At 39.6% G+C, this 17,831-nt stretch overlaps 2 protein-coding genes across 2 annotated transcripts in view; one reads left to right on the top strand and one right to left on the bottom strand.

Annotated features, from left to right (window-relative positions):
- LOC113547256 (alanine aminotransferase 2) overlaps positions 1-3,324 on the top strand; it is a 9,570-nt gene extending 6,246 nt beyond the window's left edge. The window contains exons 8-11 of the mRNA XM_026947504.3: positions 908-1,082; positions 1,192-1,347; positions 2,169-2,281; positions 2,730-3,324. Of these exons, the coding sequence (XP_026803305.2) occupies positions 908-1,082; positions 1,192-1,347; positions 2,169-2,281; positions 2,730-2,820 (535 nt within the window). The 3' untranslated portion in view covers positions 2,821-3,324. The remainder of the gene's footprint in view (positions 1-907; positions 1,083-1,191; positions 1,348-2,168; positions 2,282-2,729) is intronic.
- A 596-nt stretch (positions 3,325-3,920) lies between these two features.
- Positions 3,921-17,321, bottom strand: dhx30 (DEAH (Asp-Glu-Ala-His) box helicase 30). Its single transcript, XM_034303652.2, has 20 exons — positions 17,102-17,321; positions 14,547-14,674; positions 14,305-14,415; positions 13,779-13,951; positions 13,286-13,394; positions 12,437-12,586; positions 11,687-11,839; positions 10,605-11,084; positions 10,073-10,441; positions 9,261-9,336; positions 9,033-9,137; positions 8,397-8,572; positions 7,913-8,119; positions 7,635-7,716; positions 7,343-7,536; positions 6,893-7,043; positions 5,856-6,013; positions 4,958-5,061; positions 4,587-4,726; positions 3,921-4,177 (listed from the first exon to the last, which is right to left on the bottom strand). The coding sequence occupies exons 1-20, from the start codon at positions 17,271-17,273 to the stop codon at positions 3,921-3,923; spliced, it is 3,495 nt and encodes a 1,164-aa protein (XP_034159543.2). The 5' UTR covers positions 17,274-17,321.
- Between the last annotated feature and the right edge of the window lie 510 nt (positions 17,322-17,831).

Genomic DNA, 17,831 nt, shown 5'->3' with positions numbered 1-17,831 from the left:
AGGACTCTGTGCACGACACTCGAGTTCTTCCACTCCAACCTTAACAAATCATGTCTTTATGGAGCTTGTTTTGTGGACAGGGGCATTGTTATGGTGGAACAGGTTTGGGACCTTCAGTTCCAGTGAAGGGAAATTGCAATGCTACAGCATACAAAGACATTCTCTACAACTACGTGCTTTAAACTTTGTGGCAACAGTTTGGGAAAGAACCACATATGGGTATGATGGTCAGGTGTCCGAATACTTTTGGCCATGTACTGAATATAAAAGAAATAATTCATTTTCTTGTATTTTCTTGAACTCAGAGAGGATTTATGAGTTCATACTTATTGTATACTGTATTCCTAATTCTTGAAACTATAACTCATTCATATTATCTCATTAATAATTTGTATTAACTCCAAAGTAATGGGATTTAAGAAAAAATTAATTAATGTTCGACTAGTACAATTGAATAGTTATGCAAATGCAACTCCTACTTTGGATATAAAAAGGTATATAAAAAGGTCTGAAAGTCCTAAAGTTGATTATATGTCTGAAAGTTAGATTATGTGGAGCATCCATTATACAACTATACTAGTCCCTTTGAATGAGTTGTTACTATAGAAACAATAGCATATTAGAATGAGTGCATTAATATATTAAACCTGTGATTTGTATCTGCACTACTGTCAGATCTCCTAATCAATCACGAATTCAGCAGCGGTATAAACTGGATTAAACCTGGAAAAAAAGTGTATTATTACATTACCGAAATACATTCGATTCACATTTAAACCCACTTAGTGTCTAAATCTATTGAGTTCAGTATCTTTGGTAAGGGACGTGTAATAATGTATATGTCTGAGGATAAAAAAAAAATCAGCAACTGACAACTGATCTTCTGCAAAACCCCTTATGTGGTCAGGTGTGGTCTGCGTGGAGGCTATTTGGAGTTGGTGAACCTTGACCCTTTAGTGATTCCGTACATCTACAGATTCATCTCCATGAATGGGTGTGCATCGTTGTCTGGACAAATCACTGTGGATGTGATGGTTGACCCTCCACAACCCACACAGCCTTCGTATGAGCTCTACACTCAAGTGCGATGTGTTATAATGCAATAATTTTGTTTCACTAGACATTTTTTAAAATCTTTTTCTTTCAAACATTTTCAAATGTATTCTTCTTACTTAAAACTTGACTTTCCAGGAGGTTCAGTCAATTAAGAGCACAATAAAGAATAATGCCCAGAAGACCCTGGAGCTTCTCAGTGGCCTACCTGGAATCAGCTGTCAGCCAGTGAATGGAGGAATTTTTGCCTTCCCACGTCTACATTTGTCCCAGTCTGCAATAAAACATGCCAAGGTTAGTCAACCAAATATGCTAAAGTCAATAGCAACACTAATTGCACTCAACCTATCATATACCATTAGCTAACAGAACATACTGTATTTCTGGTAGCGTCTTACAGTACATATATTAAAACCAGATCTGGATTTAAACTTTGTTAAAAACTTGCTGTAATTTAGTTTATAACTTGCTTCTTTGTACCACTTTGAACCAGATGCTCTGTTAGAGGGACATTTGGGTGATTCCATGCATTTAACCATTCAAAAATGTTCAGGCTACAATCTCATTTTTTATAATGTTAATTTGCTGACAGGCTGCATCTTGTTCTTAAATGATTACCAGGGTGGAAAGAAACAAGATTATTACAAGATTATATAACAGAATTATATAAAAGGTGGCAAACTAGCATCTATGCTAATGGCACGACAACATAAAGGACTTTCTAATTATTATTCAGTTAAAATGTTTTTTTTTTAATTACTAACTTACTTTCAGTGTATAATTTGGGGAATAGTGTTATACTTTCAAACTGATCTCATTAATGAATATCACAATATCATTGAAAATAAAGAAAAAGGATTGAGAAAAAGTACTTTTCTTCTTCCCGGGATCTTCAGGAAATTCGGATGATGTGACTTTATGTTGAACATTGATTTGTGGAATATTGTGATAGGAGTTATGATGTTGTAGGATTTCGAGTTGCACGACAGACACTTTATGGTACATTGTGACTAGTAAAGTATAAAGTGATCACCTTGCTATGTAATTAGCCATCGCCATTTGGTTATTATACTGCTCCACCCTCAGTATATGAACTGCAGTATTTATGTGTATAGGAGAAGCAGCTGGAGCCAGACTTGCTGTACTGTTTGCTTTTGCTGGAGGATGAAGGCTTGTGTGTGGGAGCTGGATGTGTGCACGGACAAAAAAAGGGAACCTACCACATCAGGTGTTCTTAATGCCTTCACTCCGATTTATATATATATATATATATATATATATATATATATATATATATATATATATATATATATATATTTCTAATTATCTTAATGCAGAAGTAAGTGCTTATAAGCTGCTATTGGTGGCTATGGATAATTTATTATCCAGGGAGCCTATATAATGTCAGCAGTGGTGTAATTTTTTTTTAAATACACTAAAAACAGGGATGTTTAATCTTATCTGGAGAGGGCCTGCGTGGCTGCAGATTTTCAAATCTACTAGATTAAGATAAAGATCAAATGAACAGGCTATATCTTGGTTAGACATTACCGTGCTAAATTACCCGTGGTGTTTCTTTTGACCTTGACAATCTGTGCTCAGTTTTTATGAACTACCTGAGCACTCAGCCTTTTATGGTCTCTTAACTGAACAAGTGCATGTACTGTTTTCTAAAGGATTTCCCTGGCAACTCAAGAGGAGACCATGAAGGACGTGCTGCAGAGGCTGAAGAGTTTCCACCTCCGCTTCATCAAAGAGTTTCCCTGATCAGCCACACTGGCATAAACATGAGAAATCATGAAAAAAATAATATTCTTATTAGTATTTCCTATGGACATAGTTTCTGGGACTGTATTCTGAGTTGGTGACTAAAGTCCAAAAGTTAAGTCAATATTTGTGTACATTCAGAGTCCTGTTGCTTCAGTTGATTTTCTGGACTCCGTATTCTGAGTATGGAAATTACCAGGTTGGCAGATTTTTCTTGAATTCAGGGTCAGACACGCCTCTGTAATACTCAAACTTCACATGCATGTGCAAATCTCGCACAACTTCCGAATAGCAATCGAGCCCATAATTATGTCTGAAGTCTGTATACTAATGTGTGCAATGTCTGTATTGAAACCTCAAATCCTCGACTCTGAATACAGCCCTCAGTCTCTATCCCCGACAGTCAGTAAGAAAATGCACCGCCATAATGTTTTACTGTTCGACACTTGTTATATTTTAGCATTAATTATAATCAAATAAATGTAATAAATTAACTCACTTTCAGTATGGTAATGAACACTCTTCAACCAGGAAGAAATGTAGTTTAAAAAAAAAAAAAGAAAAATTTGCTTCTTTCAGTGGCAAGTACATAAAAAACTTTCACAGAGCCAACACACCTGTCTGCTAACAATAAATAAAGCTCATACTCTCAAATAACCTCAATGCAAATATTTTAGTCTTTCTTAATGTCGGTTCATTAAATAAAGAATAGCGTGTATTTTATTTTACATACAGATGAAAATCAGACACTCCATAAAATCTACTTTTATGCTTTACAAAGATGTTGATTAAGTGGATGTCAAAATTCATTTATCCAGGTCATTAAAATGCCATCGTCTCTGCAGTGCTGTAAAGTTATGAACACATTTCCCTTTACACGTGTCATGGGGTTTGTTCAGAGATCAGTAGTCACCACTGAGACATCAGCGTAGCTATGGACATGTCTGGATATCCAGTACCTATTAAATACATACATATTTTTTATATATATATATATATATATATATATATATATATATATATATTTTTTTTTTAATATGAGGCAGGGTGATTCACAGAAAGCGCGGGTTTCATACAATGAGGCTGAAAAAAGAGCTTCATCATTCTGTATCACTGTCTGCAGTGTTAGCATCCGGCTCTGTGCTGTTCAGAAGGTCCACTAATAAAGAGATGAGTTGGCCGTCTTGAGTACTGCTCTCTTCGACACTACAGTCAGAGGTTAAAGGTCGGAGGTTACGGTGAAGCATAGCCTGCAGAGAGGTGCGCAACGCCCACAGCAGCTCCCAGCTCTGAGCTGAGAGCTCCCATCGTATGAGAGAACGGCCCGGCATGGTCACCTCCACCTGATCGCCATACGCTGCGAGAGAGAGGGGGGACAGGGTTAAACAGGTATACGTGTGTCTCTCTCTCCATCTGTGTGTTTCATTCTCTCTCTCTGCCTCTCTGTGCCTGTGTGCATATCTCTCTCTCTCTCTCTCTCTCTCTCTCTCTCTCTGTGCATCTCTCTCTCTCTCTCTCTCTCTCTCTCTGTGCATCTCTCTCTCTCTCTCTCTCTCTCTCTCTGTGCATCTCTCTCTCTTTCTCTCTCTCTCTCTGTGCCTGTGTGCACATCTCTTGTTTTCTGTCTGTGTGCATCTCTCTCTTTTTCCCTCTGTATGTGTCTCTATCTCTCTCTGTGCCTGTGTATTTCTCTCTCTCTCTCTGCATGTATGCATCTCTCCTTATCTTGAGTGTGTGTGTGTGTGTGTGTGTGTGTGTTATTTTACCACGCTCAATCAGGTTGCAGTCAGTGAGGAGCAGGAGGGCCAGAGGATGGACTGCAGATGAGTCTCTGATGAAGACGCTACCGTTCGATTTAACTGCAGAGAAGAAAGTGAGCCAGCGACTAGGAAGCTTTCGCTCGGCCCTGAATAAAACACACACACACACACACACACACACACACACACACACACACACACACATTCTGTCTTTATGGGATACTTTCACAGTCTTCTGTATTAAACACTTATTATAATGAATTGTTTTTATATAGCACTTTCACACACTCCATGTCTTTTTATAACTATTTGGCTAAAATATAACCAACTAACATGTAGAGAGTTAGTGCGGAGTGTTAACGGGGTTACTTGGTTACCTGTTGACGGAGGAGCGGTGGAGTAACACAGGCCCAGTCTGAGTGCGGTAACACAGGTCGTTGGGACGAAACCTGCCCCCTTTGCTTACAACGCCTCTCTTCACCTGAAAATAACATGATTGAGGATAAGAATCTGGCTCAGCATTCAGACCTCAAACTGAATACAGCAGCTTTAGTGTAATCTAATCACACTGTGGTGATGTCACTCGGTGAGGCTTCATTAATGAACAAAAAAACAGGCACACACACACACACACACACACACACACACACACATACACACACATACACACACTGTTTATTATAGGGCTAATTTTCTTTCATTTCATTTTCTTGCCCATCTGTTAATAGCATCTGATGGTCTGTTGTCAATTTCTTTTAAAACTGTATGCAAATTACTTAAATCTTAATATTCAAAAGTATTAACATATCAGTATAATGTACTGCCACAGACCCACACCCCTGAATCCTAAACGGCTTTCCATTAACTACTTATGCTCACTACATTATGGCACTAATGTAATGGCTTTGTATTAACTGTCTTTTGTAAATTTATAAATGTCTTTTTAAAAAAAAAAAAAAAAAAAAAAAAAAAAAGCCATAATGCACATTTTTTAAATTCATAGTCATTTTCCTCCATCACAATGCAACATAAGTCTAAAATCTTAAGAAGTGTGTTTTCATAGACTTAGGAGAACTAAATGTAAAGCATGAGAGCTTAAATACTCAAAAGTGGATTACATTTTATTTCACATTTTATTTAACATTAGAATAATTTTTTTTTCCACTGTGTGGCTTGGTGTAAACCCCTGCCAGCTACATGTGATGTATATGTGTGTATATGTGTGTGTGTGTGTGTGTGTGTGTGTGTGTGTGTGTGTGTGTATATAATAGATACCTGGATGAGGTTGGGGTAAAACCCTGCCAGCAGCACAGCTTTAAGAAGCTCCTCCTGATTGCTGTGCTGATTGAGCAGTGATGAAGGGCGGAGACACTCGGCAGGGTGTGTGACTAGCTCCGCCTCCGCCAGATTCTCACTGAACTGCTGAGTTAAACCTGTACACACATGCGTGTACACACACACACACACACACACACACACACACACACACACACACACACACACACACACACAGAGAGAGAGCAATCCAAACACAACTATAATATTAACATGACACGACCGGATATGAAGATGTGAAATATAATCACAATATAGGAAAGTCAAAAAGGGTGATTTAATGACAATTAACAAAATCTAGATTACATTTTGTTCTACATCTTTTGTTCTTGTGCCAATATAAAGTAATATCAAATAAAATACAAAAATATTTTGTAGAATAATATTGCTTAGTATTAATCATGATTAAAAATGCATCTTGTACCTAAAATAATTAGCGTAACTAATGACACACAATAAAAGTCACTGAAGTGGGGGCAGTTATTTGTTTTTATATGTAAAAACTGTTTATTGTAAGCTTATATTCCTTTAAATGTATTAATATAACTCAATTATATTAGATTAGATAAATATCTGGATAGGATTGTTATTTGAAGCACTGGAGTCAACAGACACCGATAGCTAACTTTTGACAATTAGTAAACCTTGGTTAAGCTCACAGATGAATATGTTTAGTTAAGTAGAGAGGAAAACAATCATTATCACATCTCAAAGACGATTAATTGTCTACCCTTTACGTAAAGCAATGGAAAAAAAGGGGCTTTTTATTTTGAACCCCCTACACCACAGGTTCCCAACCCTGATCCTGGAGAACCCCCTGTCCAGGACATTGTTAAACCAGGTGCTGATTAGTTGAACCAGATGTGTAGGGAGCAGAGAAAAATGCTAAAATGTGCTGGGGCTTCTCCAGGAACAAGGTTGGAACCTGTGCCCTACAGTACAGCGAGATGTGTTTGGGCTGAATGAAAGTGGCTTGCCGTGTATAAAACGCAGACTGGCTGCTGAAAGACTGTGTGAGTCCAAATACTCCTGCCGTCTGTGTCTGTCCTGCAGCTCTCGCCAACCCTGTACTGCTCTACTGAACACCAGATAATCACTGTAGCTGGTGCCACTCAGAGCCTCTTTAGACTGCCGAGAGAGAAAGACAGAATTATTGATAAACAGATTATGTTTTAGCTATAATAAGTATAGTGTAGCTGTAATTTAATCCTGATGTTCCGTATCCAAATGGATTCAGCCCATTTTGATATTTATACAACTGTTTTAAAAATGTTTGCAAGGTTCATTACAGAAACTAAGCCAACAAAGTTTTATGTTGGTAAAAGCAATATAAAGGTATACGTGCAATGTTGTCACTTTGACCCAAACAGAACATAAAGGTTGAAAAAAAGCATACATGGGAAGACATATGAATGTGTGTATGAGACCTTGTTGACTGTGGAGCGGTTTTGCAGGCTGTTGTGAAACGGGTCTCGGGTCAGACAGGCTGCCACAGACAGCATGGGCAGGACACAGTGGAAAAGAGAGGAGAGAACCAGGAGCTTCCCCAAGCGTGGGTCACATGACATACATGCCACACGCTCTCCCAGCGGAGTCAGACACTCCGAGATGTCTAACACACCTACAGAGACAGAAGGAGAGAAAGATGTGAAAGTCATCCAACTTGAACATGGATTAATATTCAGAATAACATGTCACAGCACTGTTGTGCATCCTGACCGATATCCTGCAGCGTCCTCACAGCTTCTCTCACTGCTCCTTGTTCTGGAGAGTCCATCACCTGGGACAGGAAGTCTACAGCCTATAATATGACAAAATAAAACAAAAAATAAAATGCTATATATAAGCGCAGAGAGAAATTTGAGTCAGCGTAAGGTATTAGCAAATCTAAAACTATAAATAAATAAATACATATATACATACATACATACATACAACTCATCTCCTCGGACAAGCCCCCACCCCCAGAGGTTTTTGGTTCAGCCCACAGCACATACCTTACTCTGAGGACTGTGGATCTTAGCCTGAACCACCAGGCTCTCCAAGGGGGTGCGCAGAATCTCCGGGATGGGAAACGTGGTCATGGCATCTAGTTGTTTTCGGGGAAACAAATGATAGGCGTGGCCAGGTTGGCATCGACCAGCCCTCCCTCGTCGCTGAATGACATTTGAGCGAGAGATCCAGACTGTATCCAAACACGAGACCTGTGCAGAGGGAATTTCAAGATTAGTTCAGCAGTCTACTTTGGGTACAAAATGGCAGAAAAAAAGAAATTGTGAAAGTTAATGAAATGAAATGACTGAAATAGGGCCGGATCAGCATTGTGCGATGTTAATATTTTTAGCTGAAGCATTTCTTTAACAAGCATTTTCCATCACTCTGTCCAAATTCTAATACAGATATCTGTTTACTGGCTGTGCTTGAATCATGAATATTTAAGCCATGAGTTGCTTATTCTCCTCTTTCTATCACTGCTCTCACCTTGGTTCTGGGATCGTAGCTCTGCTCTTTTTGAGTGCCGAGGTCCACAACATGCACTATGTCATCGATGGTGATGGACGTCTCTGCGATGTTGGTTGCCAGGACAATTTTGCGCTGGCCCTCTGGGGGGCGCTTAAACACAACCTGCTGATCTGCTACAGACATGCTGGAGTGCACTGAGAGGGGGAAAAAAGGGAGAACAGACAGGAGGGTTGGTTTATTTGAATGTTATAAGGCATCAGTGACTGAAATATGCCCGTTCTTTAAATTAAATTTTCTTTAGACTGATTCTGTTAGGATCAGGTTAATCTGAGGTTTTTATAGCTACACAATACAGTAAATACTGGTTCAGTGTTTCTTTAGTGTGCCTTCAGATCCTGTCTAATTCACTGTCCTTGTTGTCTTTTTTCCAGGATTAAACAGCTTGGACCTTTATTTTTGTACATAAATCATAACATAAAGGTACCTTTACCTCTTTTCACCCAGAAACCATGGGGATGCAAACTTTTGCACTTGACTGTATATGTTTAAGGTTTAAGAAAGTATTAACCTGTGCTGTATCGCAGACTGCATAGATTTTATATGACGTTAGAGAGAAATAAACAGTGTTTTTTTTTTTTTTTTTTTTTTTTTTACATGGCAGGATGAGCTGTGAGCCCATTTGGAAGGCCCGTTTCTCCTCTAGCTTCTGCTGCACGGCTTTAATGTCCTGCCAGCCAGGCAGAAAACACAGCACCGCACCTGCCCAGAAATAGAAAGAAAGAAGACACAAGGTGGGGCAGGAATCAGAAAAAACACATGGTTGTAATGTAAAACAGATGTTTTACAAAAGAGACAGAATGAAGAAGTGTGTGTTTTGTTTACCTGGCTCTCCATGAGTGTGAATGTGATCAATCACATCGGCCACTAAATCAAGGTCAGGGGTCGGATCATCCTTCTCCTTTTTAATGCATAAACAGCGAAAAACCTGTTAGCATTTATTCTGCTGCAATTTTCACCTGTCTATCTGTCTCACTGCCCCTTTTCTCACCTGTCTATCTGTCTCATTGTCCCTTTTCTCATCCGTATACAGTATCTGTCTAACTGTCCCTTTTCTCACCTGGATATCTGTCTAACTCTCCCTTTTCTCACCCATATATGTCTCACTCTCCCTTTTCTCACCCGTATATATGTCTCACTCTCCCTTTTCTCACCCGTATATATGTCTCACTCTCCCTTTTCTCACCTGTATATCTGTCTCACTCTCCCTTTTCTCACCCGTATATCTCTAACTGTCCCTTTTCTTACCTGTATATCTGTCTCACTCTCCATTTTCTCACCTGTATATCTGTCTCACTTCTTTGCATTGTCTGCATATCTGTCTCACTATCCATTTCCACACCTGCATATGTCTTACTTCCTTTCATTTTCCCTTTTCCCTTTATTTCCCTTTTCTCACCTGCATAGCTCTCTCACCTTTTCCCCATTTTCTCACATGTACTTGCATCTGTCTAACTGTCATTTTTCTCACCTGTATCACATATTTCCCTTTTCTCACATTTATATCTGTCTCTCCACTCCTCTTTCTTACCTTTTTTCCTTCATAACTGTTTATCTATCACCACTGCTCCTTTCCTTACCTGTACGTCTTACTCACCCTGCTTCTTTCGTTACTTCTAGCTGTGTCTTTTCCTCACCTGGGTGTTCGCCTTCTCCACTGGTCTCCCCATCTCCCTCAGCACCTCCTCCAGGTACCTCTGTCTCACAGGGTGCATGAAGCCGGGGATGTGCACTACAGGACACTCGTCAAAGTAGGAGGCAAGACGTTGCGTGTCTCCGCTGGCACTCATGAGCACCACACGCAGCTCAGGATTGCAGGTAAGGGCGCGACGCAGCAGGGCCAGCAACACGTCTGTGTTCACGTCTCGCTCGTGCACCTCGTCCACCAGCACGTGACTCACGCCACGCAGCCACGGGTTCGACTGCAGCTTCCTCAGCAGGACGCCCACGGTGAGGAAGAGGAGCGAGCCACCGCTGGCCTCTGGGGGCCGAGACTCTAAACGAACCTGCAGAGAGGTTGAAAATAAACTTCTTATCATTTTTAATTACTCCAGAATTGGCATAAACAAGAATCTGACCCACATCCCAAATCTGGGATCAGGTTCAGGAAACTAAGCACATAATTCTTATAATGTAAATAAACCCAAACTACACTCTCATCTGTTATACCTGGTAGCCGACGCAGGGCCTGAGGGCGGGGCCCATCTCGCTGGCCACGCGCCCGGCCACTGAGACCGCGCTGATCCTGCGTGGCTGTGTGACCAGGATGTTGCAGTGAGCACCGACTCCGCCCCTCACACGGCCCTCCAGCAGGAAGCGTGGGATCCGCGTTGTCTTCCCGCAGCCCGTCTCTCCAGCGACCACCACCACCCGTGATGCCTCCACTGCCTCCACCAGACGTTCACGATGAGAGTCTACAGGAAGCTCCGCCCCACGGGCTGGCCCCGCCCTCTCCCACTGCCTCAGAAGGCTGTCACTCAGTAACTCTGCCTCCTCGGGGTTCAGAGCGCGGTATGGCTTGCCAGTGATTGCATCAAGCATAGGATCCTCATCATCTTCATCTATTTCATCATCCTCGTTAAAGGAGGAAGACTGCCTCTGGTCTGCTCGCTCTTCCCACAGTTTCTGCACCTCCTTCTCCACTGGATACTAATAAATAACAGAAATCATTATTTTTATTTAATCAATATGTTTATATCTAAACATTTTTTGCTGAGTGGCTACAAAACAGAATTTTCTTTTAATTTAAACAATGAACTGCACTATTAGTCAGGATAGCTAAATTAGCCGACGTAAGATACTGGTCGACTCTGGCAAATTAACTGACCAGCAATTTGTAAGGAAACAGGTGGAGCTTAGCAGCTGTATTCTGGCTTGGGACAGATAAATTTAAGCATTACAGACTGCATATTTAAATTACGAGCTTCACCTCCACCTTCACTCAACACTGAGCAAAATAATCATGATTACCATTTGAGCCATTATCGTGCGGCTCTATTTTTTGGAATTTTGAAGGCAAGCATGGCATTCTTTACTTTTCTCCTTGCAGATTTCCAATACTAAGTATAAATTGTTCATTCCTAACAAATTCCTGCATTACACACTTATTCAACCAGGTCATTATTTGTCATACTTGTATACACAGATTCACATATCGCTCTATAAAATAACATCCCAAAAGCAGCTTGAATCCTAATGATTCCTTGGTTTCTTGGTAGGTTCTCGCTTTGCTCAGATATAAAGATACAGACCTGCGTTAAATAATCTCTAATCCTGTGCTCCATGTGGTCAGGGATCTCCACACGGCACGGCCTCCTCTCTCGCTCTCCTGCCTCCCTCACCTCCTCCTGGTTGTACTTGGCATGTGTGAGAGGATTATTCTGCTCATCCAGAAGCTCCAGCTCCTAAAAGCATCACAGCATTAAGTTTTTCACAAAGATACTCTTTAAAACCAGGTCAGGCCAAGCTTAGGTCATGCCTTTTGGGCTAGTTTATTTTATAGTTAGCTAATTTTGCCTTTTAAACTATAGCTTGATGGAAGCATGAAGGCGCAAAATAAGAGTCTTTTTTTCCCCAAAAAAATTAATAATACATTAAATATATATCTAATAAATTGTTAAAGAGTGTGTTTATATGCACTCTAATAAACTAATCTTACCAGATTACTAAAGTGGTCATATTAACAACTTATTACGATATCAATCTACAGATTAAAGCTGGTACTGGACCAATAATAAGGTTCTTCTGCACATACACTTATACCATTCCATACTATCTTTTGTTTTTCTCTAGTTCTAAACACAATAAAGAAAGTTAGAGTTTTACATCATGTCTTTCCCTTCTGTGGTGGATTAGCAGGTTGCAAAGAGGCTGTAGAGATGTGACATCAGGTATTTAAAAAGAATTAATGCCAAAATAAGATTTGTGCAGTTTTTTTTTTTTTTTTTTTTTTTTTTTTTTTTTTAAAAACAGTTATCTAACATGAATGTAATTCTACACACCTTAAGTCTGAGGCAGGCGAGTGCTGCTGCTCGCGTTTCAGCCTCTAGTCTGCGGCGGCCGTGGGCGGTAAAGCTCATCTCCTCGGGCCAGTGCAGAGAGAGTTCACACTCCTTCACCTTCCCTCCCACTGTCCTGTAGTGCAGCAGCTCCTGAGGAGCATCAGAGGAAGAGAGGAAGAGAGGAAGGACATGAAAGTGACTGGTCATGTGACCTGGGTTTTAAACATGCATTTTAAAAGAGATGAATACGGTTAGAAGTTGAAAGGCAGGAGTGGGCTATTACGATCATCAAAAGTGCCAGCAAAACAGTCGCAAATCGATCGCAAAAAACAAAGAAAAGTAAAGGGAGGGAAATTAAAACGACTGGTATTAAATTACACTTTAATGCCCACTCAGTCAGCAGTATAGAATTACACACAATAACTCAGAAAGGAGTGCTTTGACAATTTATCGTGATATAATCACTGTATTGTCACATTGCACACTGTCTTATGTGAACACCACAGTGTTGTTGAATTCTCAATTCGGATTGGTCTGAAGGTGTTGATTCCTTTTCTATAACATCAGCTCAGGTTTGCAGGTTGATATTTGAGAGTGGTATAAAAGGATTAAAATGCTCTGGTATGTGCTGTCATAGGAAAATTATCCAGTTCAGTAGCTCCGCGTCATGCAGTACTGTATCACACCACCCCACTGTTGATTATTTTCCTACAAACAGCACATTCCCATATGCTTTATTCCCTGCATAACAGCCTGTATTGTCAGTTACATAAGGATATTCATGACTTTAATTCACTGTTCTGATGTAATGACTAGATGTGACCTGTTTAGCATGCTCCTGTAACTTACGTTGACGCTACTAGACGTTGTGGCCACTTGAATAACCCTCGCCAAAAGCGCCTTCGGCTTTGAGAAGATGGCGAGCGCCTCTGAGACCTTCGGATCCTCTTCCACCACTCTGCACCCAATAGCCAATAAATACACTCAAAGCAAGCATACAGCAGAGTCCAAAAGTCTGAGACCACATAAAAAAAAATCTGGGGACTGTTTTTCAAAAACTAGACATGAAACAAAGTTTTAGAATTTTGAAAAAATTTAAAAACAAAGAAATGTTCAATATCTTGAATATTCAAGAAAAATTCACTATTTAAATTGCACGATGTCATTAACACAAAAGTGGGATAAACCAACTGCTAAGAAAATTCAAAAATTCATGTAAATAATCTCAAGATTCTAATTTAAGTTTAAAAAGCCTAAAGATCAACACTCGTATGATTCTTAAATGAGCCGGAAATGAAAAAGCCAAAATCATGGTTTAAGGGTAAATAAATCAACAGCCTACTCCAGGTTTCCCGCAGCTCTTCTCATCCTGTTGCTCATGGTTCGTCGTAGCTCCCTGTTTTTACACACACTCGGGTCTTCCTCTGCATCCTCCCAGACAGATGAGCGCAACCCATCCTGCCGGGCTAACCTCTGTGTGGGAAGCTGGTTCCTAGCACCCAGAACTCCCAGTTCCTGTTCACACAGAACACAGCACAGCTTGATTCAGGAATCATTCAAGACATATCTGGAGTCTAAAGTTCCAACGGTTACTTCTTTTTGCTGCTGTCACACTTGGGCGGTTTTTTATGCTGATATGAAAAAAATGGATAGGATTTTGGCAAGGAATTTACAAGTGAGGCAGTTACTGAATTTATTATTTATCATACATAAATGGTACAGTCTTATGATAAACACGATAGTAAATCTCACCTTTCATTCTGTCGCTTTATCCTCGACTCAACAGCAACTAAGCGCAATACGCATATGACTGCTATGTTTAAATCATATTTTCTCAGAATGGAAAAAGGGGCGGGGCCTCTACTCACTTTCAGCCTATGGCAGGCAGCTGCTGCAGCGCGTCGCTCCGCCTCCTGTTTCCGTGATCCGAATCCCTCTACTTCGATCCTCTGAGGCCAGAACAGTGTAACTGTCGCCCTCTAACACAACAACAGCAAGAGAAATCTCATAAAACTGTCATTTTTCATCAATTTCTATTTGTGTTCTTTATAGATGCTAATAATAAATTTAAATGAATGAATACACTTGTAAGGGTTTATTCTTCCTGTACCTTAATATCTCCGTCTGTGCAGTTGTACTGGATATATCGAGAGATATTCGATTGTCTCAGGGATCTAGACAGAGTTGAATGTAGGAGATTCTTTGGCTCGGGAAACTCCATGAGGAGGTCAGACTGGCCTGGTGAATAAACACAGTCACGCTTTAGGTGATGCATTTCCTCACAAACGCACACTTGCCTGTATGAACCATAATAAATATTCAGTAGGGAAAGTAATCATTAAAGTGTGTATTTCACCCTAATCTTCATCTACCACAGACAAGAATTTCAATGTTTCCCTGTGCTTAAAAAAAAATACAAATATGTGAAAAAAAATTACAAATATGTGATTATATACTGCAAATTCAAAACTACAAAACTTACTCTTTAAGTGTGAGATGATACAGACATATGAGAAAGATGTACTTTGACACTGGAGTTAAAGTAATCCCTATTTATACACTTTCATAAATGTTTTGTAATCTCCATGCAACTAGGTTGTTAACACAAAAAAAGTCCTTCAGAAAAAGTAGTCCCAAGTCAGAAAGGACAAATTATACAGATACACAAATACCTTTCAATAATAATTCAGGAAAATGTTTATGAACTGCCAGCAGCTGCCATTAGACTTAGATTACAAGTAGAGATGTTACGGTGTCACGGTTTTAAGATTAGTCAGAGTGCATCATCGGGACAGTTACCTCACCACCCACTTTTCCAAATACAAATTAAAATTTAATTCTATCTATTACAGTCTACCCATCTATCTATCTATCTATCTATCTATACTCCAGTAGTTCTCATTCTTTTTGTGTCTGGCTGTGACTCTTAACTTTCAAAATCTCAGAATCCCTTTCACACACCACAACTTGAATCTCTGTTCACACTACACGATGGCTCGCAGATGAGCGTTTCACACTACGCAATCTTTCACCTGGAGAAATCCCCTCTGAAGCATGCCTGATCCCCAAATCCCGCTTTCTCACAAAAATAAATGCGAGAGCTCTCATAGTGACAAAATGTGTCACTATTTTGTACAGAAACAATAGAACAGAGAAATAAGAGAACATGTGTAAAGAGGAAATATAGGTTAGATTAGCTTTTTTTAAATACTGTGCACCGGTAGAAAGCATGTTTGCTTGTTTTTATTTTTGCTGTTCCTAACAACCATTTGAGTCTGATATGCCAAATAATTTCTTACAAAAGCTGTATAATGGTGCCTACATTTTGCCCTCGCTCTCCTCATAAATGGATGAATGATAAACTGGATTCAGGGACATGTTGTGCCTGAGAGAAATAAATAAGATAAATCAAACATGCTTGAAAATATCAAAGCCTCGGGGCTCATTGCAGGTTGAGAAAATCGAGATTTTTGAAAGTTGCGTAGTGTGCACTCGGCATTAATCACACTACAGAAACATCCATCTATCGGCACAGGGGACGGGACGGCACTGAAAACCCTTCGGTTGCGTAATCCACTATTGTTGTACACACATCTCCAAGAATGTTTGTAACTTTATCAGACCCAACCGCTATGAAACACATTCTTGGCAAAGCATCGCTGCACATTGGCACAATAGTTCATTATAGATAAGAATTGACAAAGTAAGAGATTTTAGAAGTTGTTCTCAAACATAGCTTTCTCAGAAATATTTTTTTGTTAAATGTAATAAATTTTCCTTTAATTTTCACCACAGCTTGCGTGATTTCAAATGGTGCCGTCATACCATGATAATGTGAAGCCGTGATTTTTTTTTCTTTAAAATAATTTATCACATCACAGACATTTCAGACCACAACACCTCTAATGTAAAGAAACCTGTGTCTAAAACACACACGTTACTGATGTACTATATGGAAAGTAGGCTGAAATATTTTTTTAAAGAAATAAATGGGCCGTGAATTCAGAGATCATTCACTTTACTTGACATTTTAAGCTTTTAAACCTCTTGTTTGAGGAACAACTTCAAAACTCCTTTTGCTTCTAATCAGGTGAGAGAAGAACAAGACAGACACAAGATGGATGAAAGAAGAGTTACAGACTCGAGGCGCCCCTGTAAAGGCTCTGCATGATGCAGGATTAAATAATGGATACCTCCATCCTGTTATAGTGCAGTACAAGAAGTTACATCAACCTTACAGTTTCTAGAAATATTTCTTTAAAGAAATAAATAGGCCCTGAATTCATAGACCATTCACTTTACTTGATATTTTAAGCTTTTAAACCTTCTGTTTGAGGAACAGTTGAATCCTGCCAGCATCCTTTTGCTTCTAATCAGGTGGGAGAAGAAGTTTCTAGAAAATGTTGGAGTAAAACTTCTTTATAATGTGCACTACACAGGACACAGGGCACAGGGCACAGAGCAATGTTTCTCCATCATACTTCTGCTCTAAAACCCCACATTCACCTGAACATGAAGCAGTAAAACCTAATTCTAGATTCATTATTTAGTGGGGGGGAAAAACTTTAGACATTAGCTACTACATCACTCTATATAGTGCACTACATGTCCAGTAAGAAGTCATTTGGGACGCAGCCATGGTGGTGTACCGGCTTGTAGCACTACCTCTGTCCGTGTCGGTGGCAGGTTCTTCCCGGCGGTGAGCGGTTCCAGCTCGGGTCCTGTACAGGCTCACACCGGTCCGGTCCAAAACGGTTCTGCTTCTGATATCCAAGGTTTTCCTCCCAAGGTTGCACAGAGTCCGGAGACGCATGATGGAGCTATAGTGCGCCGCCATATTTACACAAAAACACACACTGCTTCGGCGCCTCAGAGAGGAGGAGTGAGAGAGAGACTACCGGCTCAGCAGCGCCATCTGCCGGTGCGGCCTGAGAACAGCGCTGTATTTACACTCAAACTGATGCTAACATGCTAACACTCACAGAATAACCAGTCAAAAACATATACATGTTTGTAATTATACTTTATCAGAATTTTCAGAATATTGATGAAAGTTGTTCGTTTTGTTCAGAGCAGCCAGAAAAAAAATACATCTTTTATTATTATTATTATTATTATTATTATTGTTGTTGTTGTTGTTGGTGTCATCCCAAAAAAGTTTGGGAAGATTTATCTGCATTTATTCAACAGAAAACTGGACATAATTTTGATATAACTTGGAAACTTTATATTGAAAAATATATCTGTTAACTTCAGGGTGAATCTTATGATTTAATTTGGTAAATGTTATATACACAAAAGTAAAAGAAGCAACTCTAAATCATGTTTTAAGGGTTTTATGGTTGAATTTTTTTTTATTATTATTAACTCTTTTAAGCATATAAATAAGAAATAG

Source organism: Pangasianodon hypophthalmus, chromosome 4 (genome assembly GCF_027358585.1).
Source record: "Pangasianodon hypophthalmus isolate fPanHyp1 chromosome 4, fPanHyp1.pri, whole genome shotgun sequence".
NCBI lineage: Eukaryota > Metazoa > Chordata > Actinopteri > Siluriformes > Pangasiidae > Pangasianodon > Pangasianodon hypophthalmus.
The sequence above is the reverse complement of the archived record's forward strand: the minus strand, read 5'-3'. Positions and strand labels throughout refer to the sequence as shown.